Consider the following 18162-nt stretch of genomic DNA (forward strand, 5'->3'; position numbering starts at 1 on the left):
AGGAGCAAATGTTACCAGGAACACATTCGGATTATTTGGTTACTCTAGAATACCCAAAATGGCCAACACGGTTGACGTAACAAGAGCTTCCGAGTTGAATGAAGCTACGGGCAAGTACTGCCTTCCAATGAGCAGAGATGGATTTAATACTGACCTGAACAAACAGGGGGTCACACGGATGGAATGGTTCGCAAGGGAGCAATTGTTGACAAGTCGGATCAGCTATGTGCACTAGGTCGGTTTCTTCTCTATTTTTATTTTTTGAAATCAATGACCCGAATGCTTCAGCAAAATACATTACGTCGCAGCTAATCCTCTACAGTCATGTGCGCCCAGCCACATACCTCTTCAGCAGTCCACCATCACGGCGAGCAGGATACCATGGTGTATGCCGCTAAAGGTCACGGATCCATTGTATTTGATGGCGGAAAGAAACGGAAGGATCTTTCGCCGGGTGATTTTGCCATTATTCCTGCGTAAGTCATACGGCCTAAGAAGTATCTACAGTGCTGATAACTGTGCAGGTACACTGAACATCAAGAGATGAACCCATCCGACAAGGACGTGGAATGGGTTATCACTAGAGGAGGACGGAAACCGGTCACGGTCAACTTGGAGGGTTGGAGTAAGACGTCCAACTGAGTTGGAGCTTTTTCATGAATGTCCCGGACAACCTCCGTAATGCGGGTTGCAGTTTTGTAGTTATAGCGGGTTTGGAATATTGACTATGACATCGTTATTTGTGAAATTCAGCAGTGTTATGATCCTTGCATCTTGGATCTATATGTCCATCCATCCCTCCAGTACATCCATGTTTTAAAGTTGTGAAAACCGCAACATCCATGACTTAGACCCAAATGACAAAACATCCAACGGAGATTTATCGAAGACAGAAGAATTAAATTCAACTCGGTGAGTCCACACACAATACTGGGAATACCGCACGTGCGTCAAACAAAGAGCACTTAAACAAAGGAAGAACACGTCAGTACTGGATAAACCCCTGCAGGACGAAGGACTGACTGATCATGACTGAGGCCACAACGCATCAACCATGGGCGGCATTGAACTCTTCACACTTCTTCCACACCCATATTTCTCAACCACCTTCCAAATGTCAACCATCTTCACACCATCTACCTGCCCGAGATTTGAGTGTTCAATGATGGAGTGTCAGAAAGGGTGACCGGTGTAGCCTATGCCACGCAATCTACAACTGCAGCTTCCACGTACGAGGGCGTCTAAATCTCAACTCAAGACAGCATTCACACTAACAACCACCATATCAAGTCCATGATCTAAATAGGCTCAGGCTATACGAACCGACAATGGAGGTCGATATCTATTCATCTTTCCTTTTGCACTATCTGCCCTTCAGAGTCATACACCCCTGCTGTTCGAAAGGGTAAACCCCTCTGGCACCAAAAAGTCGCCATCATCGTTCACACTCCGATCACAATCTGAATGCCCACTCCAGAAAACTCCCCAAGGCTGGGTCCCTGATGCATTGATCCCATCCGTTTTCGTTCCGACCACAGACAAAGGAATACTATCCTCTTCACTGTGGTTTGGCAACTGATCAAGGTTCCTTTTGTCGGATTCAGCAGGGAAGCTGGTCAACGGCGCTTGCGCTTTTGAACCAGAGGTCGATTTGACTGTTGACACAAGGCCGGACGCAAACCATTTAACCAACGGCGTGAGAGTGGGCAGACACGCGCTGATCACACCAGCACCGGTTTCGACCACGCACCAGGTGGCTGCGTTGGCGAGAGTCCCTGTCATTCAGTCAATATAGCAATATGCTAAAGCCCGTCTGGAACCTACAAGAGACGTCCTCTGGCGTGAATTGGAAAATGAGAACAAAGCGGTATATGCTCGCGATGACGACACTGAACGAGTAAGCATCCGAAGAAGGCAGGCTGATGTACACGCACAAGCTGCCACTGAGAAACACCAGAATAATTGCAATCCGCTGTGGAAGACTCGCTCGTAGCTTCCATACCGGGCGAACCGGCAGTGATAAGATGAAGATATCCGTTACAAAGTTCGGAACACCATTGCCAAGCAGAGCGCCTTTGAGGTAAATGCAGTGTCCCTCTACCAATGGCTGCCAGCCTTTCTGGATAGGGGTACACTGAAAAATGGCAACCAGCTCGATTGAGATCATCCAGGCGACGGTGATACCTCCGAGGATATAGCTGCCGATCTTGATGGACCGAATTGGGAAGATCCGGCGGTACATTAACAAGACAGAAATCTTGATCACACCTACTGTGATGATATAAAGTGCTTCGAATGCGAAGAGAACCTACAAAGTCAGATCTGCTAGGAAGTGGTCCTGGGTGCCTACCTGAGATAGCATCACCTGCTCATGGTAGCTCAATTCGGCAAAATGGCGTCCCATGCCATAATACACATCTGGAGGTGTCAGACTGTACTCAGGGCATTGTCAATGATCTTACCGATCAGGTTGAGGATCCCAATCACCATCACAAAGACCTATCACGGTTAATTGGGCCCTGACTGAGCCAGGAGCTCGCTCACCCATCCCAAAATCAAAGTTAAGTCATCGCCCCCTAAAGGGACCCGTTTCATCCGCCTGGCAGCGAGGCGGAGCCCCAAGAACAGCGTCGTCAAAATCAACAGGGCAATTGTCGTCACCCGCTGCTTCGTCTGGGTATTGTCATTTTCCTCATCTTCGGATCCGGCCATTTCCCTTACTTTGCTGGACAGTCATTGTCAGGACAGGACCTTCCTGCGATATGCTGACTATTTAGCAGGTGCACGTGCCTGAAGCTTGTTTGACACATCAACTGATGAGAAAACACTCGGCCGACGGAGATTGCCCGGACGTTGATCCACTCTGTGCCGAGGAATCTTTCCGGGGCCGCTATGGGCTATAGCGCAACGGATTCCGCCATGAGATTGGACCGTTCACCTGTCAATATTTAGCCGGACGGCTGACAGCTGCGCTAAATATGACAGGACCCAATCAGTTACCTGGAAGTACAGCCGAGGTGATGACCGTGCTGAGGTTGCTGCTTCAGGGAGATTGCGCCGAGGACACCTCGGCAAGTGGCTCCCTCCCCTATTCAGGATTGGGTTTCCCACATCTTCCCTGAGAATGGGATCCTGAGGCTCATCACACATCACACACGTCCCGTGCATATGCTTGACAACATGCCTTCAACTCCTACCATGGTCCTCGTACCTGGTGCCTGGTGCACGCCGATCATTTATGACCCACTTCGTGCTATTCTCACCTCCAGAGGTCTCGCGTCAACTTCCCCCGCTCACCCCTCCATCGGTGCGGAGCCACCGTCGAAAACCCTGGCCGATGATGTTGCCCACCTGCGATCCGAGCTGGTTTCCTTGATCGAGGAGGGGAAGGACGTTGTGGTCGTGCTTCACTCATATGGTGGGGTCGTTGGTTCGGGTGCAGTGGAGGGACTGGGTAAGGAACAACGCGCGCAGCAGGGCCAGCGGGGTGGTGTGATCTTGGTCGTGTATATGTCTGCTTTTGTGTTGCCCAAGGGAATGAGCCTACTGGATACGCTGGGGGGGCATTTTTTGCCGTTTATGCAGGCCGATGTAGGATCACCCCCTCATGAAACATGTCCTTGTCTAAACGATATTAGGGCGACTACGTACACTGCACCGGGGGTGCGGAAGCAGGCTTCCACGATATTCCGTCAAAGGACAAGGGATTGTGGGAGTCCCGGTTGACGCACACTTCCATTGCCGTGTTCTCCGGGGCCTCCACCTACGAGCCTTGGCATGACATCCCGACTGCCTATATCATCTGCGAGGAAGACCGGGCCCTGCCATTGCCGGTACAGGAGCGGATGGCCCTGGCATTGAATACGTCGCTGGTTTATCGTCTGGGTAGCTCGCATTCGCCGTATCTCAGCATGCCGGACAAGCTGGCGGATATTTTGGAGGAGTTGACAGGAAAGACGGCAGCAACAAAGCAACCGGAGGTGTTTTTGCAGAAACTGTGACTGATACATCCATAGCTAAACACTATTAATTGGAGAATGACATCGCTTAACATGCCATGCAGACAAATTAGCCACAATCAGATAAGACCTTGTCACAGCCCCTACTCAGCCTCATTTTCAGCCCCAGTCAGCACTAGCCGAACAGCCGAAGAGCCTCGTGGGGCAAGGCTGCACGCGCCACATTAAAGACAACATCCCAACCCCATCCATCCCAGCATCCCTCCAAACCACAGCCACTTCATACCTACTACCATTCACCAACAAAGCAACATGCCCTCCCCAATCCCCCACATCCACCTCCTAACCATGGACCCCCACTTCAGCGAAACCTTCAATTCCATCTTCTCCACCCTCCCTCCCAGCACCACCACCTCCTTTCCCCGCATCACAATCCACAACTGCTCCCTCTCCTACCTCCCCTCCACCCTGAAATTCGACGCCATCGTTTCCCCCGCAAACTCCTACGGTCGACTCGACGGCGGCTTCGACGACGCCATCTCCCGCGCCTTCTCCCCAAAACAAGATTACCTTGCCCTAACCCGTCACGTGCAATCGATCCTCTACGACGACAACCGTGGTTTTTTACCACCCGGATCATGCAAACTATTCACCATCCCTAAAGAGTTTGACGCAACCTCAAAGAATATCTGGGCTACGAGGTACTTGGCGCTTTGTCCGACTATGAGGGTACCCCGGGATACGAGGTGGGATCGGGAGGTTGTTTACGAGTGTCTTTGGGGGTTGTTTTGTGAGGTCGAGAGGTGGAATAGGGCTATTGCGGAGGGGAAGGTGGATGGGGAAGGGAAGAGGATTGAGAGTATGTTGATGACGCCGTTGGCGACGGGGTGTGGGTTTGTGTCTGCGGAGAGGTGGGCCAGACAGATGATTTTGGCGATTAGACATTATGTGGAGGCGGTGGAGAATCCGGGGAAATGGAGGGCGTTGGATTTAGGGGTTGCGGGGGAGTTGTCGAAGGAGGTGGAGGAGACGTGGAATGTTTGATTCATCTGCATTGGGTGGGTGAGAAGGATGGGTTTGGTGGATGTGGTAGGGCTGGGTGTGGTCTGTAGATTTGATTGGGGGTTAGTGGGGTTGTACGGTGGTTGATAGGAAGAATGCAGTAATGCAGATGAATGATCAGGGGATAAATCATACTTGTATAATGGTCTCGCCATGTAGAGGCCCGTTGCTAGCTGATAGCCGCGGCACATTCATCTGTCTTGCCATTAGCCGCATACGAGTGAATTTGTCTGGCGTACGCCAATTGCAGGCGGTATATATGATTTCCGAGATTCCAGTAGCTCTGCAGTTCAAATCTCTTCGTAGCAAGTCTGTCTGCAACACTTCGGGTCACACCTTTTCTCTAGATATCCGCTACCACTGCTATTGTGGGCCCACGATGAACATACTTGGTATTTGACGGATATTCTCCAAGATATAGATGAAACACGCCTGTGGCAAAATAGCTGCATCTAGAAACCAGTGACGCGTTTCTTGCTTTTGCCACCGTTTCCAGTCAGCTATTCACCTTCACTTGCAACCAAATGGCTCGGTTGGTCCCGCCAAATTATCCTATTTCAATGTCAGATGGCCACTACATTGGTAACGATTAACATACAAAAAACGTACTTCTCAACCAGCATCAAGTCATGTCCCCGCCGTCAACTCATGACAATTGGCAATCTTTGTCTTGTTGATGTCAATACCTGATCAGTGATCTCCAACAATCGATCAACCCAGAGGGAGAACTTGGCATGAAACCATGTATCAGACTGACGTCCATGTCCTCCAGCATTGAGCTGTGTACACTGAGGACTACATTCGAAACAAGACAATATCTTCAATGTCGATCAAGTCGATTGCATATCAATTTCACCGAGTCCAGAAAGCCTGAGCTGCAGCATGACTTGAACGACACAAACCCCAATACAGAACTGGCAAAAATCAGACTACGTGTCTGCAACAATCCTCTCCTACAATCGTCGACATGAGATGATGCATACCTGAATACTTAGAGCTCTGCTTAGTGACTTCTCGTGATCCATGTGTATATAGGTATGGGTATAGGCATGGGGAATATAATGCTGACTTGATAGAATACGATCCTCACTTGTGGCCACTTGAGATTATACGATGTCAAAGACAGGTTGCTGCAAGACCTGCCAGGAGCAGTTTTTACGAGGCTCTGGCTGTGCTGTCTACTGCCACCCTTCATCTTATTCGTCGGAAGCACCGAATTGAAACTACCGCACTTATCATGGAAGGTGCCGCAAAGCTTCAGACAAATCCAATAAAGAATCGGCTGTTAGCGATCCCTAAATAAGGTTTACCTACTATCCCTCCGTTACACCCATCCCGTTATGATGTTTCACTCATCATTCCTTTTTAACCAACCACGAGGCTCCCCACGGGATTTACCACCAACAATGCGAACAATGCCTATATCTACTCGGCATCTCCCATATTGAAGCATCAGCCCCAACCAACCACATTCATTAAACATTTATATCGGGGTCTTTCTTAACGCACGGCCAAGCCACGACCCCTGACGTGGCATGGCCATCCATCCAGACCATTCACCAACCCCAATCCAAACCCTTTTTCATACATCGGCATATCACCATAGCCCTGTCCGCCTGCATCAAAGAAGGCATCATCCCTCTCTCAAGCGGAACCAATCTTTCAGAAAATCCCTCAGCCTACCCCTCCTTTCAGGCCATGCTCTACTCCCCACGCTGCAACCACCTCCGGCAATAAGCTCATTTCCATCCCGTGCCTCCTCCATATAAATTCGCTTCCCCAGACCTCCTCTCACAATGGCCCTCCATCCTCACCTTCTACCTCACAAACCTCCACGACCACACCATAATCATGCCTTGCTCACCCCATCCCTTCAACGATCCAATCCCCGATGCCTGCCCCAACCTCCTCTCCATCCCCGCCCAAGTCCGCGAAGTCTACCCAGGAAGGCTCTTCACCCCTGAAGCCCTCGCACGGTTGACCACAACCAACAGACGCTTCATCGCCCGCATTCTCCGCTATCTCCGGCCCAAAAGCTGGATAGATGCGATTCCCAACGACCCCACCCTCCCATCAAGGATCGGCATTCTACCATCCGGGAAGTGGAATAGACCCTGCAATCTCTCCCACGAGGCTGCCCCGGCAGTAGCCTACGCCATCGAAACCGGCCACCTGGACAGAGTCATGGAGCTGGTTGAAAGAACCCGCATCCCTGCTAACTCTTCCGATCGGAACTCCAATTGCCTTCTTCACATCGCCCTGGTCTCAAACCAGATTGAGATAGCTGAGTATCTTCTCTTAAGAGGCGCCTATGCAGATGGCTACCACCCCTCAACTATCCCCGAGCTTGACCATCTGTTCCTCTCCCCTTCAAACACAGGCCCTCAATGCCCGATCGTCCGTGAAAGAATCCTCACTCTCCTTCTAAGTCACAGGGCCTCTATAAGCCGCTTTCCCACGCAAAATATGTTCTACATAAATCCAAGGAACGCCCCGAGATTCCTTGAATACCTTCTTGACAACCACCCTGAGATTGCAGACCTTCGCTCCGCTTCAGGTCACACTCTTCTGCACACTGCAGCAGCCCTGGGCGATCCTGAAAGTTGCGAATTCCTCCTTGAACGAGCCCCCCATCTGTTGACTATTGATACCGATTGGGGAGTGACTGCTTTGCATCTAGCAATCCTAGAAAAGAACGAGCCAACTGCCTGCTTCTTGATCGACAGGGGGATACGTCTCCACTTCCGCGATAAGTACAATCGTACTGAGTTGTTTCTTGCAGCGGCGATGGGTCTTCCAACCGTCGTGGAACATCTGCTGGAATTGAGGACGGCGGAGAGGTCGTATATCTCGGGTAAATGGCGGTATGACGCCAAGGCAGCAGTCAGGTTGGCCCTTTACCTTGGGTATGAGGAGATTGTGAGGTTGATCCGGAATAAGTATAATCTGTGAGTTTACCCTTTTCTTTATCTCTTTCCTTATCCTCAACCACAATAGATGTATATATACATCCATACCTCCTCCCACAATCCCAAACGCAGCACCCACCACTAATACAGAACCCTAGTACCTGGCTCGCCATCCTAAAGGGCTACCTCACGTGGGCCAACATTCCTCAGACCCCCAAAGCACCCCGAGCCCAAGCCCCCAGGCACCGGAGACGGGGAACACCTCGGAACCTCTCCTCGGGACAGTTCGTGCATCGACACCGCAGACGGACTGCTTCTGTGACTCCGACTCCGACCCCGCATGCTCATGCTCACGCCCGTAGCCATAACCAGGGAAGGGGTGCCAGGGGAAGGGCGTTCCAGGGTAGACACCACGGGCGGAGGAGGAGTACTTCGGTTCGGAGTAATACTCCTACTTCTGTTGTGGGTGGATCTGCTTCTGGATCTGCTTCTGAAGCTAGGGAGAGGAGTGCATCTGCTGAGTTAGATGTGATTAAGGAGGAGTAAGCGGAGCTCTACTTATCACTTGGTGGTGTGGAATCAACACGGTTAACCCGATGTTGAAACTCCGAGATATTGGAACCCTTGGTACGTGTGATATCAGCTCTGTTCGGCGGGTGTTATGCGGTGTTGAGCGTGACATTTCATCTCTTGGTGGGTCTGGTATCAGCCGGTGTTTTGCGGTGTCTGAACTGTTAGTATGTGTGGTCTCGGCACGATTGAGCGGGTGTTGGGTGTGTCATCAACATGGTTGAGCCGTTCATGTCCGTCTGGTGTTGAGGTGTGGTGTGGTGGATGTAATGGAAGAGGTGAAAAGTTATTGCTAATCAGTTAACGAGGGTAATTTGGTGGAGGATCTAATATCATCGCCTGACAGTCTTTTCTTTTTTTCTTTGTTCCTTGGCCTTCGTTAACGTAATTCCCGGGTCGTCCGATCATCCCGGGTCATCCGATCACCCACCGAAAAATCATCACACGTTCAACGCGTAATTATTCAAGCAACCACCATGCCACCGAAATCGCGTCAGTCACGTCAAAACTTGGTGGAGCAAGAGGGCAGAATCCAACTTGCAATTAAAGCCCTAAAGAACTGCGAAATCCCAAGTATTCGTTGAGCGGCAGAAATCTTTAATGTGCCCTATATAACGCTTTCAAATTGACTAAGTAGATACTGATTTTAAGAAGAACTTCGGAACCATAACCTCAGGCTGTCTAAAACTCAGAAAGAGACCTTGATACAATGAATTATATCTAGAGATATATATAGGGTTACTTCCAGGCTATCACATGTACAGTAAATGGCTAATATAATTTTTTAATAGGATTTACCAATATCTCCCAAGCTAATTGGGAAGAACTGGGTCACTGAGTTTATCAAGCACCATGATAGTATCAAATCTTGATTTACTTGATAATACAACTATTCGCGTGCTCTTTGTGAAGATCCTAAGATTATCAGGGATTAGTTCAAATGTTTAAAAGAGGTTCAAGACAAGCACGGCATTCAGGATGAAGATATCTACAACTTTAATGAGACTGGCTTTATTATGAGTCTTATTGCAACTACTAAAATAATTACACAGTCAAATATGCTAGAAAGATCTTATATTATTTAACCAGGCCAGCGCGAATAGGTCACCATAATCGAATATATCGGTTCTACAGGATTTAGTGTTCTAACATGTATTATTTTTAAAGAAAAGGTCTATATACAGAAATGGTTTAAAGAACTTGATTTATCCCGTGACTGGAGGATTGAAGTAAGTATAAATAGATGGATAACAGATTGAATAAGTCTCCGGTAGCTAGAGAAGTGCTTTATTTCTGTAATAATTACGCGGACTAAGGAAAGATCTTGATTACTAGTTTTAGATAGTTATAGGAATCATCTTATATCTAAATTTAATAAGATATATAAGAATAATAATATTATATATATCTGCATGCCTTCTCATTCATCTCACCTCTTGTAGCTACTAGATATTGATTATTTTGGCCCATTAAAACGCGCTTATGGGGGCCTTATTGAGGCAAAGATGCGGTTAGAATATAACCATATTAACAAGCTTGACTTCTTAAAGGCCTATCCTGCGGCTCGCTAATAAGTCTTTTCTATAGAAAATATTCAAAGCGGCTTCCGCGCAGCTGGAATACAACCTCACGATCTTAGCTAGATACTTAATAAGTTAAATTATATAGTTTATATATCTATCCCTCCAGAAAGTAGAGAGGGGGCTTTAATCAGCTCTTCTATACTTGCCACGCCTTATACAGTTTGTTAACTATATAAAAAAGCTTTATCAGTTAAGAAGATACTTGCTAGAGACTGTTAAGCCGTTTTTAGTCCTTCTAAGCAAGCGCTAGATAAGCTTATAAAGGGCTGTGAGATAGCGATATACAATACCGCGATGATTCTTAAGAAATTGAATGATCTTCGCACAGAAAGCCAGATTTAACAGCAAAAAAAGGATTGATTTAAGCAGTAAATGAGTCCTATAGCTGGTCTACAAGTGCAAGAGACAAGGAACTTAATTATATTAAGAAATGAGTAACTAGAAGACTTGGAGAGGGTCCAAGTACATTTACTTCGGAACCTTTAATAGCCCGAAAACACGCTCCACCAACATGCTCTGAATGTTGAATTCAGGGGCATATTAGAACTCAGTATCCTAAACATCGTGTAATTTAATTTATTTAAAAATATTATGAATTGCGTTGTTGGGAATAGCTTCAAGTTTAACAAGTATCTATATTTTTGATGGGTGATCGGATGACCCGGGATGATCGGACGACCCGGGAATTACGTTATTAGTTTAGTCTTTGTCATGTAGGCTGTAGGGCCTGGATGGAATCATATGACCATGGTCATGTGATCAGATTAATCAACTGATCACGTTTGTATTCTGCCTTATTACTTATCTACCCCCCACACACGGAAAGCTTTCCCTCCCTACCCCCCCCTACCTCACGAATAATACATCCCATAATAGAAAACTCATATCAAAAAAATTCATTATCACTACCAGAGCATCATAAATAGAGTAGAGTAAATAGTCTAATCCAGCCCAACCAACAAACCAATCCATCAACCAACAAACCCATCCATCTCACCCAACCTTACCCTTCAATCACGGAAACGAAGACTTCTCCGCCCCCTTATCCAAAACCACCTCTTCACAAGTAACACCTCCCACATTCGCCCCATTAAGATAGAACTCCCCGTTGTCATCCTTGGCTGTCTGCTCCCACGTGTACCCCTGCTCTTTAATCAGGCGGTGGTTATCCGTCGGCCAGAACGTGCAGATCACGTAGTAGCAGATGAACCCCGTAGTGAAGGAGAGGATCCAGCCGAGGTCGCCCATTCGGGTGGCTGTTGTGGAAACGTTGGCGCCGAGGGATCCGACGAAGCCTGTTTTTGTTGCGTTAGTGGGGTTGGAGGGGGTGGGGATAGGGGATGGGGATAGGATGTACCAGGGAAGGGAAAGGCAATGGCAATGATGTAGGCGATCACGGCTTGGATGTTCCACCCGCCGGTGTATCGGTAATTTTTGTTGAGTTTGGTGCCGTCGTATAGCGATGAGACGAAGATGTTACCCTTCGAGAAGATGAAATCTGATGTTTTGTTAGTGAGGTTTGGGAGTTGGGATGAGGGGTGGCATACACTCGCACACCATGATGGCGACCACGGCACCCATGAACAAGGCGTATCCGGAGAGGAAGTCCTCGAATTTGGAGGCAGAGACGAGAATTTCCCAAGGAACAACGGCCCAGGCCAGGACCTGCACAATGTACTGTCCGCGACGCATGTTGATGAAACGGGGGAATAACATGGACGAGTCGGCTCCGAAGGAGATCATGTTTGCGGCTACGTTGGTGCCCATGATCTGGACTAGCCAGGCAAATGCCACCAAGAACACGGCGAATCGGGTCGTGCCGGACCAGTACCGGTCGAGGATGAACTGCATCAGGTCCCATTGGTTCCTGATTGGTTAGCTGGGGAGGTACATGGATCGAAGGAAGTGGGCGTACCAGATGTCGGTTCCGTATTTGTTGTTGATGGCGGAGGTGGCTAGGATACCCAGACTCGCGGAGAGGGTGACGGCAATAGGGTTGGAGATCAGTTGCGTCCATAGCGGAGCCTGACGGGTTCGCGTCCAGCGGCAGTAATCGGGTTGGTTGGTGATCAGCGTGGCGGTGTTACTGTTCGGTTAGATGAGTGGTACATTGGGTGGAGGAACAGACTCACCCCAGACCACTGTTGATACCAGAGATAATCATCCAGGCCGTAGCCGTGGTAGACCGCGACGAAGCAGAGTACATCGTTCCCAGATGTCCCTTGGTGTTGGCCATGGCGAAAATGAACAATCCGAACATGGCAGGCAGCGAGATGAAAGTCTTGAAGATGAAGAACTTGCGCAGCTGGTATGGACGGAAGTGGCAAAAAGGCAAATGCGCGAGCCAGGTCAGAAAGAACGCCAGCATCTTCTGCGTGGTGATGCCCGCACTAGCCGGGATGTGGTTGGGGATATCCGTGTAATGATGTCCAAAGATGGCGCGAAGGATGTTGTACATGTACTCCGCACCAAAGTCCACTGCACGAGTCAGCTAGTCCTCTGCATAGTCACCAGGCAACGTACTCTGCACGGCAAACCACACGATGGCCAGCACCGCTCTGGCTCCAACAAAGTAATAGCTTCCCCACATTCCAAACACGCTGCGGCCGACGCACGGGAACCCGATATGATAGATACTAGCGGCACGGGAGTTGAAGGCCATAGCCACGGAGGAGATGCACTGGGAGACGAAGATGACGACAATAGCCTGCCACCAGTTGAGACCAATACCGACCATGGTCTATACTATCAGCATTATGTCGGGCGGAGATGGACGACAACTTACCGATCCCAGAGTCCAATTGGTAAAGGAAATAGACCAGTAGAAGGACACATAATTCCACCAACGCCAAGCTATATTATTAGCACTGGCTGAGTCCCTGGGGGGATTAGACTTACTGCACTGCTCCGGGGGCGTGGGAAGCAGATCTGCAAGGAGGTAAGTCGCGTGCCGCGGGCAGGGCAGAGGCATCTAGGGTATCCGACCTTCGTTGGACCACCGCGAGTCCTGGCTGGACTCCAGCTCGATCGCGGAGATCGCACGACTGCCGAACCTAGCCATGATCAAAGATGCTCGTCCGATCCAGTTAAGGACCAGAGGAGAGGGGAGGGAGGAGAAACTGAGTTGAGTCGGCAACCGCAGGATTTTATTCCGGGGGGGTGGCGCCTGAGCACGCGCCGGGCAAAGATTTGCACCCGCTTAGGCTTAACAGGTTTAAACGTGAACGTGATAAGAAAACCCATCGGTGGGGGCCGCCCAAAGATAATGGTGGGGGGTTGTTTTTTGCCCCAGTGTGATTGGCTTGTTGGCCACCTGACTCCATCCCCAGTGATAAGCTCTACGAGGGCTACCCCTTCTTTCGGACTAGCGGCGGTGGTAAGGTTGTAACCCTATTTGTCTCGGCGTTTATCTTAGTCATGACCAGCCTATCATCATCCGCGGCTCTCCGGCGCTAAACCGTGAAAGATAAGCCCACGAGGCTGGGCCGGGTCAACGATGATCCGCGCACCATATGCCGTACCATCACACCAGCACAATAAGGACAAAATAAGGGCAGCAGAGGATCTCCCGGTCGTGGGTCAACGGTGCTGTGCCTGGTGGAGATGCTGCGTGTGTGGTTCGGTGAGTGGCCGAACTCTGCAGCTCATGCCATTGCCTAGTGGCCTGATGAACCTCGGCTGAGTCTGAGTCGGTAGATAGATAGATACTACGGAGTACTCCGTAGATAGTAGATAGGCTAGTATAGACGGCGTGGAAATGGAAGCTCTAGAAAAGCACTGCGTGAGGGGTGGTTCTTATTAGACACTGCCAAGCAGTAAGCGGGGGCCCCACCAATCAGGTGGCCAGAAAGGGTATCGGTCCTATCTGCCGGAGTTGAGCGATGGCTGGAGCCTAGAGCGCTGCTGATTGCTGCTGTCATTGCTACCATGGCCTCCTCTCATGCCATATCAAATGTCAATCTTCGCCGGCTGTCAATCAATATCTCGTAAATGGCCCGCTGAATTGCGAATGTCCCTGGAAAACGCGAGCTGCTCTCGGCTGAATCCTCCTTTTTAAGTAAATATTGCCGTGTCTGGGGAAGCCTGGCGTGGCAAACAGGGGTGCTACGTTGCATCAGCAGTCACCAGTCAGAGTTGCATCCAGCGCTCAGGCACTGCCGGGGTCATGCCTACACCAGCCAAGACTGTCAATCCCTGCTCCGTAATATGTGGATAAATTGTCAATGAACATGAATGTTTGGATCTCTTTGACCAACAATCGTAGTGAAACGATCAAGGGGAGTGAAAGAAGTCAACGAGTGAAGACATCCAACAAAGAGGGTGGAAGAAAGAAATCCCGGTTCCCGGCGCTAGACTATTTCGGGACTGGTCAGGGCATGACGCAAGGGATTTCTCGCACCTCAGGCTTCCACTCTCGGGCCGCAACCACAGCAGTTTGCCCAGGAACTCAGGGTACACTGGCGCCTACTGAATCCGAGTACCACCAGGCCTGTCGACCTGGGGTTGTACCACCAAAGGAGTCATTATTCTCTCTCCAGCCGCATCACATCCAGATGTTTTGGACTCGTCGTAGCAATTTGCTGCCTCGTTTCTTTGTTTGCCTGGTAATGCCGATCAACAACGGTCAGGAAATTAACCCGCGACTAGTGTCCATCGACTGCGGTGGTCTAGATGCGCGGCCAGCCGCCGGTACTTCGGCTGACTGGGACTGTACCTCATTTCCTTCCGAGCCGGGACTTGGACCTAGACATGGATCCAGCAATCTAGCATGGACCTTGACTCGGACCTCGACTCGGACCTAGACTCGGGCTTAGGTCACCTGTCCTCTGTATCGCGCCAGTATGCCAGGTCACCAAGCAGGTCAATTCAGAACCGGCATCTTCTGTCAGAAGGATGGACCTGGGGCTAAGCAGAGTCAGCTTCGGATACCATGTCTGATGACCTCTCCTCTAACCAACAATGATTTGATATAAGCTCTACATCCCAATGCAGACATAGTTCGTGACGCAACCACGGCTCCGCCCAACAAAGAGTGGACTTTGTCGACGCATGTTGGCCAGGTTGGAATCCTGCAGGCGAGAGTGGAAATTGGACGGGGCCATCCGCCGGGCGACGGGGTGGGGGTGCATTCCATGGATGGAATGATGACTCGCCAACAATTTCGACTACTAACTGATGCCAAAGTTGAGGCCTACCTATTTACCACAGAATCCTCGATACTCGACCCAACAATTGGACAAGTCAACCTAAGTCAACCTAGCAAACGAAGGTTAGGGCTGTATCCCTCTACTGAAACCATCTGCTACCCGCAACCCCGAGCGCTGTTAGGCCCGACCGGATCGTGTAATTTCCATCGGCCCCCCGTCATTCCCCAGATCGACCAATCAGAGGGCCGTATCCCCCGGTGGCAGACCCCTGCAATCTCCACTCGGCCAGGGATCTGCCAGTTCGTCCTCAAATCGGATCGCCGCCTGGTGTTTCACGTAAAATGTCCGATGGGTCCCCGTCATTTCGGCGCCAAAGCCTGTCATCCATCCATCCATCCATCCATCAATCCTCTTTGTCCTCCTCTATATAACCCCGTCACTCCGCTGCTCACCTCGCTGATTTTGACCAGCTTCTGGAAAGCCTTGCTCCCATCCTTCGTTCACCAACCTCTCGTCATTCTTTCATCGTCTCTCGTCTCTCGTTATCACCATGCTCGGATCTACTTCTCGCCTCGTCCTGGGGATGCTCGGCTGCATGGCTCTTTTGCCTAGTCAGGTTACAGCGGACCATGTGCGCTATGGTCGTCGTCACCACCATCTAGCCACCCTCGCCCAAGGTTCTCCCACCGGACAGACCTTTGTGCCGGAGCCATCCGCTGCCTCTGAAGTCGGCTCTTGTGGCTTTGACGGTGCGACTGCCGAGGCCACTACCGCATATGCCTCGGCCACTACCTATGCCTATGCGTCGGCCTCCGCCTCAGCTTATGTCTCCGCCTCTGCCTCCGCCTCTGCATCCGTCTCCGCAGTGTCATTCAGCAACACCACCGCCAAGGTCATCATCCCCTTCTACGTCTATCCCAACCCCGGCGCTTGGACCCCCATGGAGGAACTAGTTGCTTCCTACCCCAACGTCCACTTCACCATCATCATCAACCCCGACAGCGGTCCGGGCTCGACCACTCTCCCGGATGCCAACTTCCTGTCCGCGGTCCCCAAACTCACCAGCTACAGCAACGTCCTGGCCATCGGCTACGTTCCCACCCAGAAAGGCACCCGAGCCATTGCCGATGTTGAGAAAGACATCAAGACCTATGCCAACTGGCCTACCGCCTCGGGCAACTCGACTTTTGCCGTGCGCGGTATCTTCCTCGATGAAGCCCCGAACGCCTACAGCGCGGAACTGGTCTCATACTACCAGCAACTTGCCACTCTAATCAAGGGCAGTGATGGCCTCGGACCGGAGAACTACGTATGTCCATCCCTATTTCCACTTCCAGCACACCACCGCTAATACCCAATAGGTCGTCACCAACCCCGGCACAGTCCCCGACTCCGCCTACCTCACCATCCCCGACTCGACCGTCGTCTTCGAGTCTCCCTACGACTCTTTCATGAGCGCCGTGTCCGCCAACACCTTCGCCAGTCTCAACGGCACCAACCACAGCACCATGGCCTCCATGGTCTACTCCGTCCCGGATAGCGTGCACCTCCCCACCCTGATCGGCCAGGTCGGTACCATCTCCGACCAGATCTTCCTGGGTAATACCAGTACCTATGATGTGTACAGCACGTACATGAACGAGGTGGTTTCTTTCTTGGCTACGGCTTAGTTGGGGAACTGGGTTGGATTGATGCCTGGATGGTTATCTTCTTTTCTTTCTTGTCTCTCGTTTAGGTATCTTCTTGTATATAGTGGTATGTTGTTGATCAATGTGCTTTTTTTAGGGAGCTGGGTGCGATGTAGGTGTGTTTGTTACCGGACCAAACTTACGTATGCCTCTTTTCCAACGAGGGAATCCAAAGGTAAGAAACAGAATATATTCACACATATACCTAATCCCGTATCTATACTCTACCCATCGCAAATAAACCAATTACCAATTACCCACTCCTCAGAACACAACCCTATACTTAAATCAGCACCCAGCCCCCCCCAAGAAACAACTACCAAAACATACCTTTCCCCAGATCCTCAACCAGGTACTGAAATAAAATAAAGATTAAATAATCTCCACCCCATCAAGCCCAACCCCGGCCCCAACATTCGCCGCCACATTAGCCGCCGCATTGGCGCCGACATCCGCACCGACATTCACGCCGAGCGGGTCAGCGCTGGCGAAGACAGCGAGGAGGGAGAGGGCGGAGAGGATGATGAATTTCATTTTCGACGTTGTCTGGGTATGGGTATGTGTTAGGGTGGTGTTGTATAGTGATTATGGGGATATACGAACTATTTGGTAAATATGGTAGAATGATATGTTGAGAGGAGGGTTGGATGTAGAATGTAGAGTAAAGTAGAGTAGAGTAGATTCTCGACGGTTCTTGATAAACACTTGATGATGCTTTAGCCTAGAGACATGAGAAACCCAGAGATATTTATACCCATGAATCCCATCTATCCTGGAAATAAGAACCAACATTAATTCCGTTCTCACATGGCTTCGACTGCGATACTCGTTGTCGATCTACGAAGAACAATCGGCTCTGAATTTTGGGGACTCGGAGTGATCTGTTCGGCCCTGGGCTGGATTTTGCGGGGACTCAATTTTGGGGTTGGGTCGGTCGGTCGGTCGGTCGGTCGGCCGTTGAGATATGTAGCTAGTAGCTAGCTACCTTGGCTATTGCAGTGCGGGGGGAAGAATGAGGCGTTCGCTATATCTTAATTAATATTCTTAATTAGACTATAATGCTACTAGGGTATAATTGTGTCTGAGCCCTATAGTTATTATTATTGCTAGTAGTTATAACTAGTTGTTATTGATTAATGCCGAAGATTACCCGCCAAGCCCAGGCCAACCGGCTATCTATCAATCAATCGATCTCATCAGCGATCGACAAGATCTCAGGTCTAGATTCTCCCAATAATGCAATA

The 18162-nt window shown here is 50.0% G+C and overlaps 9 protein-coding genes across 9 annotated transcripts; 6 read left to right on the forward strand and 3 right to left on the reverse strand.

The window, feature by feature from the left end:
• Positions 1-58: 58 nt before the first annotated feature.
• BO94DRAFT_569948 (RmlC-like cupin) lies at positions 59-689 on the forward strand (the record flags this gene model as incomplete). Its single annotated transcript, XM_025614766.1, has 4 exons — positions 59-110; positions 167-235; positions 323-476; positions 525-689. The coding sequence occupies 4 exons, from the start codon at positions 59-61 to the stop codon at positions 640-642; spliced, it is 393 nt and encodes a 130-aa protein (XP_025462022.1). The 3' UTR covers positions 643-689.
• A 946-nt stretch (positions 690-1635) lies between these two features.
• BO94DRAFT_423231 (uncharacterized protein) lies at positions 1636-2308 on the reverse strand (the record flags this gene model as incomplete). Its single annotated transcript, XM_025607422.1, has 3 exons — positions 1636-1775; positions 1825-1889; positions 1935-2308. Coding segments are annotated over 3 exons (579 nt in total), but the record flags the coding sequence as incomplete, so codon positions are not given.
• A 367-nt stretch (positions 2309-2675) lies between these two features.
• On the forward strand, positions 2676-4001 carry BO94DRAFT_611759 (alpha/beta hydrolase; the record flags this gene model as incomplete). Its single annotated transcript, XM_025616645.1, has 2 exons — positions 2676-3591; positions 3639-4001. Exons 1-2 carry the CDS (start codon positions 3169-3171, stop codon positions 3999-4001), a joined length of 786 nt encoding a protein of 261 aa, XP_025462024.1. The 5' UTR covers positions 2676-3168.
• Positions 4002-4214: 213 nt separating this feature from the next.
• On the forward strand, positions 4215-5253 carry BO94DRAFT_540340 (uncharacterized protein). The gene has a single exon (XM_025612899.1). The coding sequence runs from the start codon at positions 4272-4274 to the stop codon at positions 5001-5003; it is 732 nt and encodes a 243-aa protein (XP_025462025.1). The 5' UTR covers positions 4215-4271; the 3' UTR covers positions 5004-5253.
• A 1619-nt stretch (positions 5254-6872) lies between these two features.
• BO94DRAFT_628773 (ankyrin repeat domain-containing protein) lies at positions 6873-8808 on the forward strand (the record flags this gene model as incomplete). The annotated part of the gene is made up of 3 exons (XM_025617508.1): positions 6873-7969; positions 8089-8438; positions 8492-8808. The coding sequence occupies 3 exons, from the start codon at positions 6873-6875 to the stop codon at positions 8722-8724; spliced, it is 1680 nt and encodes a 559-aa protein (XP_025462026.1). The 3' UTR covers positions 8725-8808.
• A 2155-nt stretch (positions 8809-10963) lies between these two features.
• On the reverse strand, positions 10964-13361 carry BO94DRAFT_305350 (uracil transporter). Its single transcript, XM_025606778.1, has 9 exons — positions 13069-13361; positions 12982-13011; positions 12869-12936; positions 12607-12823; positions 12216-12561; positions 11999-12169; positions 11631-11950; positions 11441-11581; positions 10964-11378 (listed from the first exon to the last, which is right to left on the reverse strand). Exons 1-9 carry the CDS (start codon positions 13142-13144, stop codon positions 11098-11100), a joined length of 1650 nt encoding a protein of 549 aa, XP_025462027.1. The 5' UTR covers positions 13145-13361; the 3' UTR covers positions 10964-11097.
• Positions 13362-14312: 951 nt separating this feature from the next.
• Positions 14313-15050, forward strand: BO94DRAFT_611773 (uncharacterized protein; the record flags this gene model as incomplete). The annotated part of the gene is made up of 1 exon (XM_025616646.1): positions 14313-15050. One exon carries the CDS (start codon positions 14313-14315, stop codon positions 14883-14885), a length of 573 nt encoding a protein of 190 aa, XP_025462028.1. The 3' UTR covers positions 14886-15050.
• Positions 15051-15780: 730 nt separating this feature from the next.
• Positions 15781-16900, forward strand: BO94DRAFT_551162 (spherulation-specific family 4 protein; the record flags this gene model as incomplete). The annotated part of the gene is made up of 2 exons (XM_025613527.1): positions 15781-16539; positions 16592-16900. 2 exons carry the CDS (start codon positions 15781-15783, stop codon positions 16898-16900), a joined length of 1068 nt encoding a protein of 355 aa, XP_025462029.1.
• Positions 16901-17129: 229 nt separating this feature from the next.
• BO94DRAFT_540348 (uncharacterized protein) lies at positions 17130-17491 on the reverse strand. The gene has a single exon (XM_025612900.1). The coding sequence runs from the start codon at positions 17450-17452 to the stop codon at positions 17291-17293; it is 162 nt and encodes a 53-aa protein (XP_025462030.1). The 5' UTR covers positions 17453-17491; the 3' UTR covers positions 17130-17290.
• Positions 17492-18162: the final 671 nt, after the last annotated feature.

Source organism: Aspergillus sclerotioniger (genome assembly GCF_003184525.1).
Source record: "Aspergillus sclerotioniger CBS 115572 chromosome Unknown BO94scaffold_46, whole genome shotgun sequence".
NCBI lineage: Eukaryota > Fungi > Ascomycota > Eurotiomycetes > Eurotiales > Aspergillaceae > Aspergillus > Aspergillus sclerotioniger.